At 44.5% G+C, this 23,071-nt stretch overlaps 1 protein-coding gene across 2 annotated transcripts in view; it reads left to right on the forward strand.

Moving 5' to 3' along the window:
* The window catches only part of LOC309369742 (amine oxidase [copper-containing] 3-like), a 29,574-nt gene extending 9,139 nt beyond the window's left edge, over positions 1-20,435 (forward strand). The window contains exons 1-4 of one of the 2 annotated variants that reach the window (XM_081910956.1): positions 10,006-12,513; positions 16,099-16,384; positions 18,124-18,253; positions 19,255-20,435. In XM_081910956.1, coding sequence (XP_081767082.1) covers positions 10,938-12,513; positions 16,099-16,384; positions 18,124-18,253; positions 19,255-19,539 — 2,277 coding nt within the window. In that variant the 5' untranslated portion in view covers positions 10,006-10,937 and the 3' untranslated portion in view covers positions 19,540-20,435. Of the gene's footprint in view, positions 1-10,005; positions 12,514-16,098; positions 16,385-18,123; positions 18,254-19,254 lie in introns of those variants that run through there. The other variant, XM_081910957.1, reaches the window with a different exon arrangement.
* The last annotated feature ends 2,636 nt before the right edge of the window (positions 20,436-23,071 follow it).

The raw sequence follows: 23,071 nt of genomic DNA on the forward strand, positions 1-23,071 counted from the left end.
CAGTCCCTCCAGATCGTGGATAAGGTGGAATGCTTTGGAAAATGGCAGAGGGATTTATCTAAATTTGTCTGGCAGGGCAAAAAGCCTCGAATAAAGTTTAAAATACTAACAGATGCGAAAGAAAGAGGGGGGTTTGCCCTGCCGGACTTGAGGTTATATTACGAAGCTGCAGCCCTCTGCTGGTTGAAGGATTGGATCCTATTGGAGAACACCGACGTCCTTGACCTGGAGGGATTTGATAATGCTTTTGGGTGGCATGCATATTTGTGGTATGACAAGGTTAAAGTTCATAAATTGTTCAAAAACCATATTGTCAGAAGGGCAATTTTCATGGTCTGGTCAAAATACAAAGACTTATTGGAGAGTAAAACTCCGAGGTGGCTCTCACCGATGGAGGCCAAAGCACGTAAAAGACTCAATATGGAGGCCCACTGGCCTAAATATTGGGAAATAATTGAAAAAATTGGAGATAAATGGAGGTTACAGAGTATGGAAAAGTTAAAAAACAAGGTGCGAGATTGGTTGCATTATGCTCAAATCCAGGAAGTTTTTAAAGCAGACAAAAAAGTGGGTTTTCAGGAGGATAAATCGAAACTAGAAACAGAGTTGCTTGAGCCAAAATCCAAGCTAATTTCGAGAATGTATAACTTGCTGCTTAAATGGAACACACAGGATGAGATTGTCAAATCCTCTATGATAAAGTGGGCACAGGACTTGGGGCATAACATTATGTTTGAAGACTGGGAAAGGTTATGGAACACCGGAATGAAATTCACGGCATGTACTGCCTTGAAGGAAAACATTATGAAAATGATATACCGGTGGTACATGACCCCAGTCAAGCTTGCAAAGATATATCACCTGTCCGATAATAAATGTTGGAAATGTAAGGAAGAGGAAGGGACATTTTTACACCTCTGGTGGACCTGCCCGAAAGTGAAGGCCTTCTGGGAAATGATACATAATGAACTAAAAAAGGTGCTGAGATTCACCTTACCTAAGAAACCGGAGGCCTTCCTTCTGGGCATGGTAGACCAGAGGATGGTCAAGAAAGATAGAACTTTCTTTATGTACGCTACTACAGCAGCGAGGATTCTGTTGGCAAAGCACTGGAAGACACAAAATCTACCCACATTGGAAGAATGGCAGACGCAGCTGATGGACTATATGGAGTTGGCTGAAATGACTGGCAGAATTCGAGACTCGGGAGAAGAAGAAACGGAGGAAGTTTGGAAAAATTTTAAGGACTATTTGAAAAAGCATTATAAGTTGTATGAATGTTAAAAAATGCTCCTTTCTAGGAAGGTATACCTTCAGTATCGGCAAATTTCTGAATTGATAAATAAGACGCTATAAGACAGAAGTGAGGTAACGAAATATTTTTATTGTGTGGAAATTAAAAATTAATGCAATTGTATCGAAATGTTTACATTAGATAACACGATAAAATGGAAGATATATTGTTATGTATAAAACAAGTCAACAAATTGCTGAGGTTTTGGTTACACAGGGAATGCAGTGCTCGGGAGATGGGGGAAGTCCATTGGATTCATGGAAGTATGTATTTGAAAGTGGAAATTTGTTTATTAAAAACCTAATAAAATATTTATAAAAAAAAACAAAAAGCTTCTGCTGGAGGAGTGGGAACCCACAATTCCTTTTAATTGTGTAGCGAACAGTTACCTTTGCATTAGTTAATTGATTTATTAAGTGATTCAGTCAAGGCCAGTGTTGTGCAGGTTTACTCACAAATGCAGATTTCTTGCTGACTTGCATTATGGGTCACCTGATGCATGCCTGCCATCTCCTGCCACACTCTCTACGATCTCCCAATCTTATGTTCCCCGCCATGCAAAGCCCTTTCTACACGACTTTCCAGAAGCTGCGAATGTACCAAGGGCACAGTTCAAAGATAGCTATCAAATGCAATGAAATGTGAGCATGAAAGCGCTGTCTCCATTGAAACGAGAACTAAGGATGATCTGATCACCATAGGAATAATTGAATGTAAGCAGCTATTCTGTGAATTGCCCTCTAAGCTGTGCTATAGTGCTTGTCACTTAAACCATCTACAAATTCTCTCATGTACTGAAAAGCATGGGAATTGTAATGTTGCATATGCACCATACATTTAAAACATACCGGTCCTGGGAGTTGAAGTAGTGGTGGGTAAACTACAGTTCCCAGGATTCTTTGGGAGATACGTGCTTTAAATGTACAGTGTGTATGCAGCCTAAGTTAAGCCAACATATACTTTGCTCTTTTTGTCTCAGTCTTCCTCTGCCCCCTGGAGGTAATGCTACACTAAGAGTCAGAAGGAGGAAGTCAGTGTCTTGCAATTTTGAATATTCAGTCAGTGCAAGATTTTCAGGTTGCCAGACAGAACAACCCCTCTTCTCCTTCCCCATTGTGCTGCTCTGGGGGTCCCCCGTTGTCAATTTGGCAGGATGGTGGTAGGAGATGGGAGAGGAAAGCCCTATTGTACAAATGCAAGTCCTTACACAGGGCTTCCACTGACCAAGGCTGGCCCTATGATGTGGCAGAGTGAGACAGCTGCTTCAGGCAGTAGATGCTGAGAGGCAGGGAAAGAGTTGTGAGTGACATTTGGTCTGCCTTATACCCTCTATAAGGGATGCGGGTGGCTCTGTGGGTTAAACCACAGAGCCTAGGACCTGCCGATCAGAAGGTCGACGGTTTGAATCACCGCAACGGGGTGAGCTCCCGTTGCTCAGTCCCTGCTCCTGCCAACCTAGCAGTTCGAAAGCATGTCAAGTGTAAGTAGATAAATAGGTACCACTCCGGTGGGAAAGTAAATGGCATTTCTGTGCGCTGCTCTGGTTCTCCAGAAGTGGCTTAGTCATGCCGGTCACATGACGGTACATCGGCTCCCTCGGCCAATAAAGCAAGATGAGCGCCGCAACCCCAGAGTCGGTCATGACTGGACCTAATGGTCAGGGGTCCCTTTACCTTTACCTATACTCCCTATCCATTCTTAAGGAAATCAGGCCTGAATGCTCATTGGAAGGACAGATCCTGAAGCTGAGGCTCCAATACTTTGGCCACCTCATGAGAAGAGAAGACTCCCTGGAAAAGACCCTGATGCCGGAAAAGATGGAGGGCACAAGGAGAAGGGCACGACAGAGGACAAGATGGTTGTACAGTGTTCTCGAAGCTACAAACATGAGTCTGTCCAAACTGCGGGAGGCAGTGGAAGACAGGAGTGCCGGGCGTGCTCTGGTCCATGGGGTCACAAAGAGTCGGACACGACTAAACGACTAAACAACAACATACCGCCTATGCCCTTGAGTGCAGTGGAAGATATGTTCCTTTCCCCTATATTGGAGTAAAATTCAACTGCCAATCAAACTTGGGGGAAGCTGTCATCTTGCCCTTCATCTCAGGCAGCAAAATGTCTTGAGCTGGCCATAACTCTGATGGGGCTTGTTAAGTGAATCTCACTCTGTATTATGTCAGGATTAAGTAAGCTGGATACTTTTCAATTCTCAGCTCTGAATTCTGGCAACCTGCAAAGCTTGTTTTAAGCTGCAGGGCACAAGCAAAACCAGCCAGGTAACTATTCAAGAATTACCAAAACATCAAACTTGCTCTGCCTTTCTCAGAAATTATGCTGATAAATTCAGTCGCTGATTAATTTAAGGCCAGTGCTGTGCAGGATTACTCACAAGTGAGGGACTCTTGATGACTATGGTTTTGTGTCACCTGATGCTTGCAGTCTCCTGCCTCTCTCTCTACGATCTATCAATCTTCTATTCCCCACTAGGCATAGCCTTTTTCTCCCAACACATGACATTCTCTCTGATCCAAACAGTCAGCATATAAGGAAAGCAGAGAGTCGGCTTTAGTGTTTTCTCCAGTCTACAGAAGAATGGGACTGGGGATGAAAAACCAAGTGCAATGGAAATTAATTTGTAAGCCGGCACAACAACATGAAATGCCATAACGCATTTGCATGCTATGGAGGTTGAGGCGGGTGCTATAATGTACACTCCCCATGCTCTTTAGTGGTTGAGTGAATATATAAGCAGTATAACTCTTCTATTGAATCAACAGTGGTTTTGATCCTATGAAATAGTACCGAGACGTAGAATACCAGTCATAGAGAATCATAGGAACTGTAGCTTGATAAGGCTGCTGATCTCACAGAGCTACAATTCCCAGCACATTTACAGGATTCTCCATGACTGTTAAAGTGGTGTAATAGTGCTTTGAGAGTCCAGAAGGCGGGTGTAGAGAGCATGCACAATTGTGGGCCTCTCTGGTGAATGGAGAGGTCTTGAATCCAGTAGATCCAAGGCCATCGTCATCTTGCCTTGCTCGCACAATGTCAACTTTCAACCCTAACACTGGATACTGGAGCTCTATGATGATGGATCATTAATGAGCATCTTCTATTGGCAAAGCTCTTCATTATCGGAGAGGCAGCTCCACTCCCTCCTAACATAAGGTTACCAGTTTTTCCCCCAATGAATCCAGGGGCACTTTTCAACTTCAGTTGGAATGGTAGGGTTTTGTCAGGGGACTGATTTGTAAATCCAGGGACTGTCCCTGGGAAATGGGGCCATCTGGTGACCTTATCCTAACCACCTCCAGTCTCTGCCAGCAGTCCTGGAGATTTGGACTTCAGTATTACCCTTCTGTAGAAAATTCAGTAGAATTCAGTGATGCATCAGCTTCAAGAATCAGGCACATGCGGATCAGTTGGCTCTCACATTTGATCCTGTTTTCAGATATATCTGCCTCCTCTAAACATTTTTTTTTTTGGCTGCTTCTGAACAAAGACAATTGCTTAATCGCAGTTTATGTTTCAACTGCTTGTGTAGGCTGTGTCTAATCCAATTACAAGAAAGGTGTTCAGACTTGACAGATAAGCTAATTAAGGTGTGAATGTGTACATCATTCCTTTGCTCTGTGAAAGACCTTGGAGATGCATCACATTAGGTGGTGTTTGAATAAACGAAGAAAACCAGCAGTTTTGAAACTCACTTGCAGAGCTGGTCTTTCCCCCGACTTTCTTCGAAATTCAGGTTTTTTTAAACTTATTTATAAAAAACAGCAACAACTCCAGGAACCTGCTTACAGTGTTGCTGAACATGAACTTGAAATTGGCTTATCTTCTCCTAGCTCTGTGCACAGCCATCATGGAAGATATTGAGAGGCAGTTCATTGCGGGACATGTTAAAGTAGCCAAGGTGAAAAAGGCTCCTTCTGATGGAGGATACTCCTCATTGAAGCAGAGGGTTCCACACCAGAGACTAGGCCCCTTGCAGTATGAACCTCGTGGTCCCCGCTACCGCATCTGGAATAACCAGGTTTTCTTCATGTCCTGGAGTTTTGCCTTTGGCATGGATGCTAATAGGGGGCCACGGATCTTTGATGTTAGGTTTAAGGGTGAGAGGATAGTTTATGAGTTAAGCTTGCAAGAGGGATGTTCCATCTATGGCTCCAACAATCCAGCGTCAATGCTGACCAGATACATGGACTTAAGCTTTGGCATTGGTTCTAGTGGTTCCACTCTCACCCAAGGTGTGGATTGTCCTTATTTGGCTACCTATTTGGACAGGCACTATTTTCTTGATTCCTCGTTGCCTGTCACTCGCAAAGGCTCTATCTGCATCTTTGAGCAGAATGCTGAGGTCCCTGTGCGACGCCATTATGACCGCTCAGAGTCTCCGTTTTATGGAGGGTTGGTGGATTCCGTTCTGGTCTTTAGGTCCATATCTTCAGTTGCTAATTATGATTATGTTTGGGATTTTAAATTTCATCAAAATGGAGCTGTCGGAGTTAGTATCCATGCAAGTGGGTACATTCAATCTGCTTTTTACTTTGGCGATGCCTTGGAATTTGGAAACAGAGTTGAAGAGTGGGCACTGGGAGACATTCACACTCACAACATTAATTTCAAGGTGGACATGGACATTGGTGGTAAGTGTACACCTCTTTTGTAACTTTTATGAATTGCCATAATTTCTATTGCTGATAGCGGCTTACTTGCTGCCAGCTAATAGCTGCTTTTTAAGTGGTTCTGATGTTATTTTGTTTCCCAGTTCTGCAAATGGACCCATCTTCAGGTTTCATGGAGTATTCATGAGTGGGTGTCCCCGCCCCCCACCTGGCTGGATGCTGCATCATCCTAGGATGTAGATTGTAGGTGAAGTGTGTGGTGTGTGTGTAGGAGGGAATTGTTGTGTGAGAAAGTTTGGGCTGATTCTGGAACCTGGAGACAGAGACATGTGCTGAACCCAAGTGGTGTCAGGGGGTTTCCCTGGATGCCTGATGGAGAAGCACAATCTGTTAATGCTGTGCTCCCATCCATCCTATGCTCAGGTTCCATATATGTGTAAATAATACCAAACATTCTATGGAAACAGAACCCTGGGAAAAGCGCTTGACATTCCTGAAGTCTCTCCTCAAAACATCTCTTGAGGGAGGCAAATCCATGCCTGCTTCTTATTTCAATGAATTATGAATGCACATCGTTGTCAAAGTATTATATGGGCACTTTGGGGCCACAGGTTGAGCCCAGTATATTTCTATTTAACCTATTTTAAGACCAAGGTCCATCTAGTGGCAGGCAGGTGGCGGGGGCTGGTCACTTCACTTCTGGTAGTGAAACAGAGCAATATCCACAGCAGGGTTGAAAGGCTTCCTATTGGATAGATTCAGGAGTGAACTTAAAACACAATGGTACATTCCGAGAGCATTTTGCTATGATTACTTTATATTAATCAGAGAAGTATATGCTCCTCAGAAATAGATAGCTAAAACATAATTGATGGAGATTGCCTCCATGTAAGTTAGGTTCATTCATTTCAAGGGGTCTTCTCTGAGGAAAACTTAGTTGAACGCCAACCGTTGAAGGCTACCTTCCTCTCTTTTTTTTACATGAACTACTTTTTCTCATCCATAGGCAATTTGTAGACATGATTTACCTATTTAATTTGTTACGTTAAGGTCCCATCTTTCTTCCAAGATTAGGGGGTTGCACTAGATGACCCTAGGGGTCCTTTCTAGTTCTAGGATTCTATGAAACTCAATCTAAATGGTACTTGGCATTCTGCAAAAATCTTCCATCTGGCCACTTGACCAAGATCTCCCTCATTTTCCAGTAAGGGCTGCTTTGTTGCCATGGGCAGCCATCCAGGGAGGCCCGGGAGCCATGGGACCAGCCAGTAGCCAGGGCTGAAGCCTAAGGGTTATATTCAGTGTAGAACTAAGGACATGCTAGACATCCGGGGCAAAGACCAAAACAACAACAAAGGACTAAACAAAAGAAGGGACTAAGGTGTAAACCAGTAATACTGGAGCACACCAGAAGATCTTGTTATCTGAGTAAAGCTTAGCAAGAAATAGTCTTTCCTGTCCAGGATAATCCAATGGCTAGTTTGGAGTCAGCCCATGGTCTGAAGAACTTCACTGAGAAGCTCAGACTTGCCATCCAATGGTTCACCACATGGTGGTATTGCACCGAGACTGAGCAGTTCTTGACAATTATGTGTCTTCTAGAAGCTGCTTATTCATTTGTGTATTCACAGTGTGTATTTTGTGTAAATTACAGGTTGAGGTTTATGTTTTAACTCTTTCCTAATGGACACAGAGTGGTTACAGTGACTGTTTAATGGTATTGTTAAAGTGTCTTAGATAAGGGGGGAGAGAGATACCTACAGATATGTAAACCAAGGTTGTAAGCAGAGAACAACTTTTGGAGTGTGTGTGCAAATTGCAGTTATGTTAAAGATTCTTGAATGGTCGGATGGAATGGGGGAGGATGAGGAGATTTCACCCCTCCCATATCCAAGAATCTCCTGATGATCTCTGCTGACTCTCCAGAGAGGAGGAGCAGTGTTCTGCTCTCTACTTATTCTGCCCCAGCACCACATCAAAGTGTGTGAGTCAGTCAGTCAGTCAGTCAGTCAGTGTGTTGGAGAGAGAGAGAGACTGAGTGTTACAGATCATGTGTAGAGATAAGGTTGCTGCTAAGAGCAGCTGCAGACACTCAGTGAAGTACAGCATTCATTTATGCTTAGACCTCATTAAGCTCTGTATATAGTTGTATAATAGTTGTAGATAGAATAAAAGAAGTTATTCTACAGAGCTGCTCTCCGAGTCGTTTATATACTCTGCTAGACTCTGCTATACTCTGCTGTGTGACGACTGTCTACTTGTGGAAGTGAATCCGGTGCTCACAACTCTAAGCTGTGAGTCCACAGCACTTTGACCTGTTCCTGTCCAGAAGGTGGTCTCTGGAAGTGCTACCCAGCTCGCCTAGCCCAGTCGGGGCTGAAGTGTATGAGTCCAGTTGGTGGTACTGGCTCAAGGGCGATGCTGACAGTCTTGAGGAATCCATCCACCCACTCTGCTCCCCACTAGGCTTTCTCATTCAGTTTTAGAGTAGCTGCTGTTTTAAAAAGAATTCAAATACTGCTGCTTCTTTGGCTATGTCCCCCTGAAATCCTGCTGATCCAGGACAACAGAGAAGGATAAATCTCTTCTCCACATAAAATAGTTTCCTTTTATGAAGATGATTATTCCCCACTAGAGGGTGGTAAAACCACTTGAGATCCGAAGTGCCATTGAATTACATAAAGGCCTACTATGCAGATTTCTTCATGACCTTTCAGAAGCTGCAAACGTGCTAAGGGCACAATCCAAAGAAAGCTCTTGACTTTAATGAAATCTAAGCATGAGAGTAGGGACGCGGGTGGCGCTGTGGGTTAAACCACAGAACCTAGGACTTGCCGATCAGAAGGTCAGCGGTTCGAATCCCCGCGACGGGGTGAGCTCCCGTTGCTCAGTCCCAGCTCCTGCCAACCTAGCAGTTTGAAAGCATGTCAAAGTGCAAGTAGATAAATAGGTACCGCTCCGGTGGGAAGGTAAACGGCATTTCCGTGCGCTGCTCTGGTTCGCCAGAAGCGGCTTAGTCATGCTGGCCACATGACCCGGAAGCTGTACGCCGGCTCCCTCGGCCAAGAAAGCGAGATGAGTGCTGCAACCCCAGAGTCGGCCACAACTGGACCTAATGGTCAGGGGTCCCTTTACCTTTAAGCATGAGAGTGCTGTCTCCATTGAAATCATCCAGGGGTAGAGACCTTTTACCTTTACCATTACCTATATGCACTGTACATTTAAAGCACATTTAAAGTATTTCCTTCCACCCGAGGAGTTCGGAGAGCTGTAATTTGTTGTGGGTGCTGGGAAATGGTAGCTGTGATGGATAAACTACAGTTCTCAGGATTCTTTGGGAGAGATGTGCTTTAAATGCACCGTTTGTATGCTGCCTAAGTTAAGGCAATGCCAGGCTGCTTTCACTTTGCTCTTCTCATCTCAATCTTCCTCTGTCCCCTGAGGGATCTACATGATAAGATACTTTCATTTCCCCTGTATTGGAGTAAGATTCAACTGGCAATCAAACTGGCTTCTGTATGTGCCTTGGGGGTGGGTGCCATCTTGTCCTTCACCTCAGGCAGCAAAATGTCTTGAGCTGACCCTGCCACTGATGGGGCTCGTTAGGCGAATCTCACCCAGTGATATGCCAGGATTAAATAAGTCAGCTACTTTTAAATTCTCAGCTCCGAATTCTGGCAACCGGTCCCTTGCAAAGCTTGTTTTAAGCTGCAGGGCACAAGCAAAACCAGCCCGGTAACAATTCAAGAATTACCAGAGCATCAAACTTGCAGTGCCTTTCTCGGAAATTGTGTGGATAATGGAGTGGTTAATTAATTTAAGGCCAGTGCTATGCAGGCTTACTGACAAACACAGGACTCTTGCTGACTAGTGTTTGGTGTCACCTGATGCTTCCTTGCTTGCGGTCTCCTGCCTCTCTCTCTGTGATCTTCGATGAACAGCCTCTCCCTCCCAACACATGACATTCTCTCTGACCCAGATATTCAGCATATATGGAAAGCAGAAGATCAGTGTGCAGCTCAGCTTCAGTGTTTTCTCCAGTCTACAGAAGAATAGGACTGTAAATGAAAAGCAAGTGTAAATACATGGAAGCCGATTTGTAAGTCAAAACAACAAAGAGAGATCCACACCAGATATTTTTAGCACGGTGATACCACTTGGACGGTTATAGAGAACCCTTGGAACTGGTTTAGGATGGATCATAGCTCAGTGGTAGAGCATCTCCACATAGGGCAAATCTCCACCTGTGATTACTTATGTCAGCTCCAAGCTGTTATATAGAGAAAGCCCCATTGTGGGCCTCTCTGGTGAATGAATGGGTCTTGAATCCAGTGGATCCAAGGCTATCTCCATTCTGCCAGCCTCAAGAATGTCTTATTTGGAATTCTAACAGTGCGTGGTGGTGGTGAAAGAACCTCTCTACATCCATGGAACAATTCCTGGGCATAGCTGAGGTGTATGTGGCAGACGTGCTCTTTCATTTGCAAAGCTCCATCAATAGACAGGCACTTCCATTCCCTCCTAACCACCTCCAGTCACTGCCAGTAGTTGTGAGGGTGTGGCCTCAGTGGAGTTAAGTGCTGCATCAGTTGGAAGACTCAGCCACTAGGAAGTTCTGCTGGCACTTTCTTTCTGCAAAGCTTCCTCTTCCAAACATTTTTTTGCACCCACTGCATAAAGAAGATTACTTAAGAGTGGTTTGTTGTAGCTCTGTAAGCTGCGTCTAACTCATTTAGGAACAAAGGTGTTCAGACTTGACAAATCAGGTTATCAAGGTGTGACGGAATACATCATTGCTTTCCTCTTTACAGGAAAATTGAGCTGCATCATATGGTCAGTGGTTGCCTACATAAAAAGATTATTGAGGTTTCGAAGCTCATTTGCATAGCAGGACTCTCACCAAAACTTTGATTTTGCCCTCACCTGGGATTCTAGATACTCTGTTTGCTGATTCAATCTGCATTCTACAGTCTGCTTTGTGAAATCCCTGGAACCTGCTTACAGCGTTGCTGAACATGAACATGAAATTGGCTTATCTTCTTTTAGCTCTGTGCACAGCCATCATATTCATCTTGTTCTGGGCTTTCCAAAACAGAGGAGGGAAGCCCATGCTTTGTGACAGCCATCTTCAAGAGATGGGAAGGGAGGAAAGAGGCCATGGAATCTACAGCCAGGTATTTGCTGATTTGACTCCGGAAGAGATCATGCAAGTGAAGATCTACCTGCAGTACAACCTGGGGGTGCCACTGGTAGAACCTCCTCAAGCCAAGCCATCGGACAACTGCATTTTTTCTATCACCCTTCAGCTTCCTCCCAAAGCTGAAGTGCTGCAATTCCTGGACCACCAAGGGAGCAGGCCTGCACGGCAAGCTCTGGCTGTACTCCATTTTGGGAACCAGCAGGACCCAAATGTCACAGAGTTTGTGGTTGGTCCTCTTCCAAAACCAATGTACCACCAAGATGTCACAGTGCAGAAGTATGGAGGGAAGTTGCCTTACTCCAAAAGGTTTCTCCTAAATAATGAGTTCAAAGAAATCGTTACTTTCCTGAAGAACAAAGAATACCCCAAGGCTCCAAACTTTATGCAGAAAGTACTATATTACAATGGAAGCAATCTCACAAACTTTGCTGCCTTACCACCTGGACAAATATCAGGAGACCGGAAAATCTGGGTTGTTCATTCTCAGAATGTCCCTGGCAGTCGTCTGCATCCGGTTGGATTTGAAATCCTGGTAGATCTTAGCAGCCTAGACATTTCTCATTGGAAAGTGCTAAAAGTCTTCTATAATGGGCAGTACTTTGAGGACATGGAAGATATTGAGAGACAGTTCATTATGGGACATGTTAAAGTAGCCAAGGTGAAAAAGGCTCCTTCTGATGGAGGATATTCCTCATTGAAGCAGAGGGTTCCACACCAGAGACTAGGCCCCTTGCACTATGAACCTCGTGGTCCCCGCTACCGTATTTGGAATAACCAAGTTTTCTTCACGCCCTGGAGTTTTGCCTTTGGCATAGATGCTAATAGGGGGCCACAGATCTTTGATGTTAGGTTTAAGGGTGAGAGGATAGTCTATGAGTTAAGCTTGCAAGATGCATCTGCCATCTATGGCTCCAACACTCCAGGGGCAATGCTGACCAGATACATGGACCTAAGCTTTGGCCTTGGTTTAACTGGCTCCACTCTCATCCAGGGCGTGGATTGTCCTTACCTGGCTACCTATTTGGACAGGCACTATTTTCTTGATTCCTCGTTGCCTGTCTCTCGCAAAGGCTCTATCTGCATCTTTGAGCAGAATGCTGAGGTCCCTGTGAGACGCCATTATGACCGCTCAGAGCCTCCGTTTTATGGAGGGTTGGTGGATTCTGCTCTTGTCTTCAGGTCCATATCTACAGTTGGTAATTATGATTATGTTTGGGATTTTATATTTCATCAAAATGGAGCTGTCGGGATCAGGATCCATGCAAGTGGATACATTCAATCTGCTTTTTACTTTGGCGATGCCTTGGAATTTGGAAACAGAGTTGAAGAGTGGGCACTGGGAACAATTCACACTCACAACATTAATTTCAAGGTGGACATGGACATTGGTGGTAAGTGTACACCTCTTTTGTAACTTATGGATTGAAGTAATTTCTACTGCTGGTAAGGGAGTGTCTCTTTTGTGGCTTTTCTGTGCCTGTTTGTGGCTTGCTTGCTGACTGCTTGTAGCCCATACAGAAAGAATCACAGAATGGTAGACTTGGAAGTGACTCCAAGGGTCCTCTAGTCCAATCCCCTGGCTGCAGGAGTCATAGCTATTTAATCCCTGACAGGTGACCCTCCAACTTCTGTTTAAAACCTTCAAGGAAGGAGAGCTCACCAGCTTTTAAGGTAGTGCATTGAACTGTTGAACATCTACAGTACTCTCAAAAAATTATTCCCAGTGTTTAGTCAGAATCTCCTTTCCTGTAATTTGAATCCATTGGTTCATGTCCTATCCTCTGGAGCACCAGAAAACAGGCTTTCTGCACTATCCATGTGACAGCCCTTCATATATTTTTAAGAAGGCTATCATCTCTAGGTCTTCTTTCTTCCAGGGTAGACATATCCAACTCCCTCAACCATTCCTCATAAGACTTGGTTTCCAGATCCTTGAACATCTTCATTGCTCTGCTCTGCACACATTCCCGTTGTCAATATCCCTTAAACTGTTGTTCCTTCTTATAATATGTTTTCCTTGTTACGGTTTACATGAACAGCTTACCAGAGGTTACTTCCTTTTCATGCCACTCTCTCTGCCAAGAGTAATGGAAAAAAAGGCATTCAAGGCTCAGGGAACTGTCGGAAAATGCCCTGGGCAGCCCCCCATTTCTCTGGGCGTCCTTCAGTGAGTGTGGTTCTGGAAAAGCTACTCCCTTCTTTTCCAGATGCTACAGCGACACAAATCATAAAGATTTATGTGCACTAATCTCCTGGCATCGTACAGCAATAAGCAGGAGATGCTGTAGTTGTAGTCTACGTTTTATTTACAGATTATATACAGAGAAAGCATAATGGCTAGCGTTCTCTTCAGCTTCAAGAACAGCGAAAGTACAGTTACAAAGAACATACGCAGCAGGAAGAGATAAGACTGTTTCTTCCTGTTCTCACACTCTCTCAGAAAGTCATGTGAATTATACCAATCACAAAATGCAGCCTCAGTGGACTGATTTACTAACAGGAACAACAGTTTGCAGGACACCTGAGCTGCTGCTCATCTCCAACACTTGGAGTTTGCTACCACAGACATAGATTTTGGGCTGTCCTGAAGCCAAGTCCAGTTTTTGGCCTGTAGGTATTCTTGTGACTTGTACGTTTATAGAATCTGCAATCTCTCTTGAGATTTCAGCAACAGGCTCACTCATTCCGTGTAAGGCCAGGTGGGAGAGGCTGGAGCTGATGGATGACATATGATGACAGCGCAAACATGAATATGTGTTTGAACAGTGTGCCACGACAACATTGTCTTAATGGCATGGAAAATGGGGGAGGGATATATTTATTAAGCATGTACCATAAAAATAAAGTATGGATTGGAGTAATCTGGGGGGAAATATTCCTGTATGTACAATTTCTTCTCTTACTAGATTACCTTAAAATTCTCTTTGTGTCCTTTAGGAAACCAAATAATCGCCTTCAGACTGTGGCTTAGAAGGCTGCATCTTGCTATGCAATTCTCTTCACTTGTCAGGTCTCCTCTAACACTCTTTAACTTGCATCCAAAACAAGAACGTTCCCCATCCCACCTTCTCCCCTGCAGGGCCTGATACCCCTTCTCTGAAGGGTTGAAAAATGTGGAATGGGGTACAATGGTCTACTAAGGGATCAAGAATCCCAAACTGGAGTTGGATCTGAAAATTGGCTCTAGGTTAACCTAATGTGACATTCCTTCTAATTGTGCAGCAAGCTGCTGTCTGTGCGGATTTTCTTTATCCAATTACGGATTACCCTCCTTCCCCAGATTTTCATTGAGACTGTTGTGCTTAGTGAGGGAAAGATTAAGCCTTCCTGCTTTAGCCATGATCCTGATAAAACCTGGCTCCTCACATGGTTATGAGGCTTGGGGACGGGAAGCTACCACTTGGCAAGAATGATTACTTGCTTCCTCTCTTAAGTCTCATAGCTGTGCAAAAAACTAACTTTCGTTCAAATCACATCTGGGGAGGGAAGGGGTTAACCTCACCTCTGCATGTGCTATGGCCGCAATGGACTTAATATCTGTAATTTAAATGGGGGGGGGGAACCAGTGTGTACACTATGACTTTAAAGTAATGTGTAGTTTGACCTTCTGGCAGTCTCCCTGTCTTCCCTCCCAGCCTATCAGAAATTATTCAGGAGGGTCCCAACCCTCCCATGAGGCTCTTTGGGGGCACCACAGTTATATGTAGGTGGAGGAAGGGATGGGAAGCCTTCCTTTGGTGAACTTCCTGAGGTTATTTTATCTTAGGATCTAAGCTTTGATTTGTCTCTATTAAAATATTTATAGCTTGCCGCAAGGCAGCTAAGAAAACTCAAGCCAAATAAAGTACAGTAGATGTTTTAAAATAGCAAGATAAAAATGAGTTAAAGCTCAGTGGAACATAATGCCACCAAATTTAATCATCTCTTCACATCTGTCTGGAGCCTGACAAATGCTGTCTAGATCTGGAATCAGCACATTACGTGTCTCCGCAGGTGTCAAGGAACCTGATTTGCAGCCATGCTGAAGGTGATTCTGCAAGTTATTTGCATTTGTTTATTTTGCTGAGACCATTGAAGACTCATTCTTCTACAGGGAAGAGCGAGCTCAGCAGCCTGTGAGATCTACTCCCACTTCTAGATGTGTGAAAATAGATGAGATTATGACCATAGCATGGTCTTTGCTGACCTCGGTCCAGCAGATAGGATCCAAGTGTAAGGTATTTGGCATGCAACTTGGGTGGCTTCCAGCCAGAACAACCACCCAGGTAACTGCATTTATAATTGGCTAGCAGATATTTCTGGACCATAGTGGCTACTCCCCTCCCCCAGTTGACCTGGCTGTGATTTGTTTCATAAACCAAGCAGTTCCCAATGCCACAGAGTGTATGACCTCTCCCATAACTATGATACCACCATGATGCCACAATGTAAGGGAAGGGCTGTAGCTCAGTGGTAGAAAATCTGCTTTGCATGCAGAAGGTCCCAGGTTCAAGCCCAGGCATCTCCAGGTAGGGTTGGCAATGAAGGAGCAATGGAGAGTCCAGTCAGCAGGTATAATACTGAGCACAGCCCCAGTGGCCAGCAACCTCTGTCCTCTCCCTTCCTTGGCCAGGAAAGATGGGGGAAGCTGCCCCAGTGGTGGCTGAGCCACACCCTGCTATACTCGGCTCGAGGATCAGCCTCCTCTTCCTTGTCTTGCTGTGCCACCGGCTACTTCCCCCACCCCATGCGGTGGGAGGAGAAGGAGCCACCAGTCACTAAAGCTGCACCATGCACGGCTCCGCATTTGCCCCCTCTGCCATCTGAACATTGGGGATCATTAAAAATATTTGGGGGACACAAAGTGCCTTGGACCCTAGGAGTTGGCACTTGTGGTTGCTTTTCTATGTCAACAAAAGCTGCGCTTGTGTGGACATGACCAAGCAGCTGAAAAATATGACGCCTCAACAGTTGTCTTCATTTGTTTTCTGTGCTAGGTGTGAAAAATTCCCTGGTAGCCAATGACATGGCTTTTGAGACAGTCAAGGCCCCTTGGAGTCCAGAGAATAAGATTCACCGGATGAAGATAGTAAGGAAAGTCTTGGACACTGAGAACAAGGCCGCCTTCCGCCTTCACGACAACATGCCAAGGCACATATATTTTGCTGCCAACAGCACAAACAAGTGGGGCCATAAGCAAGGCTATCGGATCCAGATGGTCAGCTTTTCTGGAGACCACCTGCCAGAAACAGATCCAATGGAGCGAGCCATCAGTTGGGGAAGGTAAGTGACTAATTTTTAGATGCTGAAACCCAAATGGGAAACCCAGATCAGAGACACGGGGACATAGGTAGCTGCCTTATACTGACCATGGTTCACCTATCTCAGTATTGTCTACTGTACACTGACTGGCACGTCTTCTGGGTGTCAGACCATGTTCTCTCCCAACCCTACCTGGAGATGCTGAGGACTGAAACCGGGGCTTTATACATACCATGGCCCTTCCCCATGAAATTGGGGCTCCTTAACTCTAAGGGTGTTGAGATTTTGAGTGCTTTGGTTTGTGTCCACCACTCTGTCTCTCTCCCGGCTCCATCTGAGTCCCTGCAGTTACAAGCTTTGATGATGTCTGAAACTTTGCCAGGGGGGAAATGTCCAATGCCAGGGCTTAGCAGAATATGTAGTCACGTGATCCTGGAAACAAAATTTAGGCTACTACATAAGAAGTTGAAAACCAGGACTTTCAAGTTAGCTTTCTCAGAAATGCTACCTGTCCCATGTAGACAGGGCAAGCTAGACAGGCACAGCTCAGACGTCTCAATATGTGGTGTCAGGAGGAAGGTAAGGGATTTGTTATGCTCTGGGGAATGTACAAAGGAGAGGAACCAGACTGCTGGTGCGTGATTGATACAGAGAGAGAGAGAGAGAGAGAGAGAGAGGGAGAGAGAGAGGGAGGATAGATAGATGATTGATGATGATAGATGATAGATAGATAGATAGATAGATAGATAGATAGAAAGACAGACAGATAGATAGATAGATGATAGATAGCTAGATGATAGATAGATGATGATGATGATAGATAGATAGATAGATTAGATAGATAGATAGATAGATGATAGATAGATATAGATAGATAGATGATAGATAGATGGTTGATAGATAGATGGAGATATCGATAGATAGATGATATATAGATATAAAGTAGCAGAACCACTTTCATTCTGCTCATGGGCCGAAAGCCAACAGAAGCTGAGGAGGGTCCAGTTTGGCACAAATCATTCCCTAGGGGTGAGGGTGAAAATGATTGTCCAAAATGTACAGGGGAGAACTAGACATTAAAGGCACAGGAGCACATGATAGAAGTTCAAAGCACTGCAGGGCAAAACACACGTGCCAAAGATATGTGGAGACACACACAGTGTATATGTTTTGATATGGTTATGCTAGAAGCCTCACAGTCAAACTGGGATGCTTGATCTTAGAGTAGCTGGGGAAAACCAGCCAGATGGGTGGGGTACAAAATAATAATAATAATAATAATAATAATAATAATAATAATAATAATAATATAAAGTGGGTATAATGGGAATCTGGCAGCTTGGAGAAGGCTGGTGGGACACGGTTATTATCTCTGGATACAACTCAATAGGAAGGACAGGGAAGAGCATACTGGAGGTGGTGTTTCTGTTTGTCAAAGAGGATATGGATTCTAACAAGCTAGAAACCACCAAAGTGGCAGGCAGCTCTAGAGAAGCTAAATTTGGGAGTCTAGCCACCATCTTGAGAGAATGACCAAAGTCAAGCACTACAGCAACTGTGGGGAACCCGTGGGCTTCTAGATGTTTTTGGACTTCAACTCCAAGCTGGCCATTGACCATGTTGGCTGGGGTTGATGGGAGTTGGAGCAGAACACCTGGAGGGCAGCATACTAACCACCCCTCTTCTGTAGCTTACTGCTGGATCTCCTTTCTAGGGTAGTTGGGATTCCACACTAGTCTCAGCAGTGCCCTGCTTTTCAGGTACAAGCTCGCTGTCACCAAACGGAAAGAGAAGGAACCATTTAGCACCAGTATCTATAACCAGATGGACCCATGGTCACCTTCAGTGGCCTTTGCTGACTTCCTAAACAATGAGAGCATTATCAATGAGGTGAGTTGTGATCCCTATGGGCACTGACAGATCTATCACTCTGAAGCCACACAGCAGCTGGAGACTTTGGATATATTTTAAAATATACAGGATGAGCAGATATCATGGGAGTGCATCAACAGTGGCTCATTTTGTGTGATGAGTTCCCACCTCCCCCCAGTAGAAATAAAGACACATGACACCATTGTTTTAGGTTAATGGGCTAAAATTGGCCACAACTTTATTGGTTACAGGTAAAGAATGGTATTGGCTTAGGCATTGGTCCTATCCAACTATGCGGCTTCAGCCTGTTTGCTTGAAGACCGGGAAGGGTTAACACCAGCAGGGGGAGCCCTGCTGATGCACATCAACTGGGGACTCCCCCAGGGTCACCGCTCGGGGGGGGGGGCGCTTTAGGCCCTGACCTCCATAGGCTTCGGATGAGGCCACGCCCCCCGGAATCCTTTACCGGACTACCCTTCAATATTTGGGGGCGGTGATGATGCTCCTCCCCCCAACACATCTACATAACAATACCCCTACCAATGCCTAACCGCCAAAACCAAAGGAGTTGTGACGATTTGCTACGAGGTAGCAAATGGCCGGTGCCAATTTGCCAAGTGGAAAAAATTCCTACCAGGCCCCTTAACAGCGACCAACCAAGGTCCAGAGCAAGGCCAGAAGGGGAACCTTAAAGGGTGGACGTGTGGGAATCAACAGCAGCTGCGCAGACCAAAGAGGGAGATCCTGGGCCTGCACTTGCCTTAAATGAGGCAAGCCACACACCCCGAGCCAGCCGATTGGCTGGCTCAGGGGATGATGCGGCCTGAGGATTCCCCTGATCATGCGGGGGCTGGAGCCAACCTCCACGCGCATGTTGGGGGCGTGAAGCCCGCACCACCACCTCCTCCAGATGTCGGAAGTGGCTTTATCTGAAGCTTCTCCTGCACCATCCTTTTCACCCACTAGGCCTTTCCCTTAGATAACCATTTAACATGGTTCGTTGTGTCTTCCTTTGGCAGGACCTGGTTGCCTGGATCACCGCTGGCTTCCTGCATATTCCACATGCTGAGGACATTCCCAACACTCCAACGCTTGGGAACATGATTGGCTTCTTTTTGAGGCCTTACAACTATTTTGACGATGATCCTTCCATGGATTCTCCAGACAGCGTTTTCTTCAGCAGCCAGCAGGACCCCACTTCCTGCGACGTCAACTACCTCGCCTGCATGCCAAAAACAGCTGCGTGCTTGCCCAGCTTCCCGCCTTTCACTTATGATGGCTTCCAAAACATGACAACGCTCTGATGCCTTCTGCATATACCAAGACCAGCAAATCCCAGCTCCGTCCAGTGTCTTTGAACCCAAATCTTAAGCCTTGCTTCCACACATTGCACATGTTCACTAGTTGTATTTGCAAGAATCTTTTGCCAGGACTCTGTGCTGGGCAGAGAACTAGATCACCACACACTTTACATCGCTTGCTGTTTGCCACACAAAGCTGCAGTGTGATAGCCTGAAGCTGTGATAGCACAAGTGACCATATTTGCCTAGCACACTATCAATTTACGATGCCATTTGCCTTCCAGTAAACTCAAGCCTATTACCAAGAAATTTAGTATGTGGCTGCTCACAAATGGCCTGTCAGGAAGATTTATGTACATCAGTTCTGCCAGTGTCAATCCAAAAACAGATCTGTTTAGCAAAAAGCAGGGACAGGGTAGGAGGAAATTGAAGTCAAAAGCTAAGCAGTCCATTGGGTTTCTCTTTTTAATACACCTGGATTATTTGTAAATTTTTAATTTGATATTTCTGCAAGTAGCAGTGCTGATTATTGTTTTAATGGAAGCACACCTCCAAAACTCAATTAATTTGGTGTCATTGGCACCGTTTTGCTGAATTGCTTTTCAATTTAGCAAAAGGCAGACTAGATTGCTATGCTTAAGTGAATGGGGTTTTGTAGTGTCTTATTCCACAGACGTCAGGAAAAGTCAAGCATCACTCCACCTGTCAGCCTCAAAATTTAAGCCCTGTCATTTTTTAAAAATATACCGGGGCATCTTTATTATGGGCACTGTCAAGCTGCCACATTAAAAGACTCAATCCAGGTTTTACCAATAATTGTGTATCTGTTTCTTAGATATATGCCCACACCTCCTGAACATTGGAAATTGCAAATGTTATTAAAAATGCATCTCAATCATTCTTAGTGGCAAAGAGAATAAACTTTCAGCAGAGGAAATGCAGGTTTACTCCCTCTGACCACCACTCGGAACCTGAAGACATTTTCTATTTCTGAGTTTGCAGCTTATCCAAGACAAATATGGTACCTTTCTGGACATCTGGGCAAGTCTACATCAACCTTTGCCAACCTGGTACAGATATGTATTAGACACATCTGGGTTGACACCAACATCTTGCAGTCAGGAAAGAACATGAGACTTTTAATCTCAGGGTTGTGAGTTTGAGCCTCACATTGGGCGAACTATTCCTACATTGCAGGGGGTTGGACGGCATGACCCCTGTGGTCCCTTCCAGCCTGTGGTCCCTTCCAATTCTATGATCCATTGAGCTATGATCCTTTTAACCCACTAAAACCCAGTGCTATAAAGAGAAGGTCTGACCTCTTCCTGTGCTGCTCAGCATTACATCTGAACCAGGAATTATGTTTTGTTTCACTCAAGCAAACCATGATAAGTCAAGGTATGTTATTGGCTTAGAATTATGCTTTAGAGTAAACAAACCATGATCCCCGGTTGGGAAGTAAAGTGGGAAATAATAGTTTCTTTCTCTCCCACATGACTTGGGAGCAGCAAAGTGGCTGCAATAGACTAGGAATGGGAGGCTCTACCAATTTCAGTTTCTCATTTTTTCCCCAAACTTAAATTCAGCTCTCTACATTTCTACATAAGTTTCTTTTTAAAGTGCTCATTAAAAAATTCGTTTGCATTTTAGTGCTTATTTCTCATATTCTGGGATCCTAGGGGAGGAAAGGTGAGATATAAATTTTATAAATAATAATCTTTGGGATTTTTTAGAAGAAGAAGAGTTTGGATTTGATATCCCGTCTTTCACTCCCCTTCAGGAGTCTCAAAGCGGCTAACATTCTCCTTTCCCTTCCTCCCCCACAACAAACACTCTGTGAAGTGAGTGAGGCTGAGAGACTTCAGAGAAGTGTGACTAGCCCAAGGTCACCCAGCAGCTGCATGTGGAGGAGCGGAGACGCGAACCTGGTTCCCCAGATTAGGAGACTACCGCTCTTAACCACTACACCACACTGGCTCCCTTTTAATGTTTAATTTTTTTTATTTTTTACCAACAACCAAAACAAAAACAGTGAAACCACCCAGGCGACTGATACACTGGGTATACATAATCAATAATATCATAACATAAATAATATTCTTTCTATGCATTTTTGCCCAATGCATACACTTTTCAACAAGCCTTTCCTCCAAATCTATGCATTTAGCATGCATTTTTGCATACATTATTTGCCTGGGAAACAGCATCACAAACGTCAAAGAAGTGTGAATTTTGAAGGATGGCTGTGATTCGGTTCACACACGGTTTCAGGAAGCACAAATTGGGTAGATCAGACTTTAAATGCAAACTGGAACAAATTCATCCCCCGTCCTAATCAGAACGTGCACAGTAAACAACGGTTCACCCTGATGTCCAAACTTGGCCAGTGGATTTTATTATTACATTTTGATTGTATCTGATAAGATATGATTCATGGCACATGAAATATACTCAGAGTCGAGAGTGGATTTCATACTCTTTATTCAGCTCATAGTGGTGAGGAGGAATGGAAGTTTCCCCAAAGTAGCTGCTTTATATACATTATTTAAACAATGGGCTGCACGTGATTGGCTAATTCCGGGATTCTCCTGTAAGCCAATCGGGTTGTGGATTCACTTTCTTCTGGAGCTGGATTGGGTGGCTCCTGTGGACCAATCATACTGCTGCATTGTTCTAGGACCAATCAGACTGCTGCATTCTGAATCCTATTGTTCTAGGACCAATCAGACTGCTGCATTTTGGATCCTATTCAACTCAGTACATAACAGCACAATACATCTATGCTTTAAGTTTAGGACTACACTGTTTTTCTTGTCTAGAAATTGCATGCTCACATATAGCAGGTCTGTACTTCTTTACTTATGTGGATGTCAGAACACGTGTTTACTGTCAGGCATGCCAGCTCCTAGGGGACAAGGCAATTTTGGCCACCCCAAAATATTTTTGTGCGGGCGGAGCCCCCTCAATACTCAGAGGGTGTTAGGCTCCACCCCCTGGCTCCTTGCAGCATTACACATGTGACATTAGGGCATCGCATGGTGTTACCCCCTTAATCGTCCTAAGAAGATGGCACCTCCATTTACTCCAGACCATCCCATATTTCCAGAAGCCATCCCAGCTTCTGATTTGATCCCAAAATGTCCCACTTTTCCTTAGGACGTCCCTATTTTCATCAGAGAAGGTTGGAGGGTATGGAGTTATCAGATCCTGAGCCATCTGAAGGCAGCCCTGTATAGGGAAGGGTTTTTTTTTAATATAAAAACAATTTTAATGTTTAATTATTATTTTTTGTTGGAAGCCCCCCAGAGTGGCAACCAAATCAGATGAGTGGGGTATAAATAGTATAATTCTTTTTCTTATTATTATGGAATAGGACGTCCCTGTTTTCATCAGATAAATATTGGAGGCTATGAAAGTTGTTTCTGCTTGACTTTCATAACTTTCCTAAAAATGGCTTGCATTATGTCCTTAAACTTTGCACTTTCCAGGTCTGGTTTTGCTGATCTGTATCCCCCCCCCCCCCCGAGCTTTTAAC

The sequence above is a fragment of the Podarcis melisellensis genome (genome assembly GCF_964234715.1).
Source record: "Podarcis melisellensis genome assembly, chromosome: 5".
Classification (NCBI taxonomy): Eukaryota; Metazoa; Chordata; class Lepidosauria; order Squamata; family Lacertidae; genus Podarcis; species Podarcis melisellensis.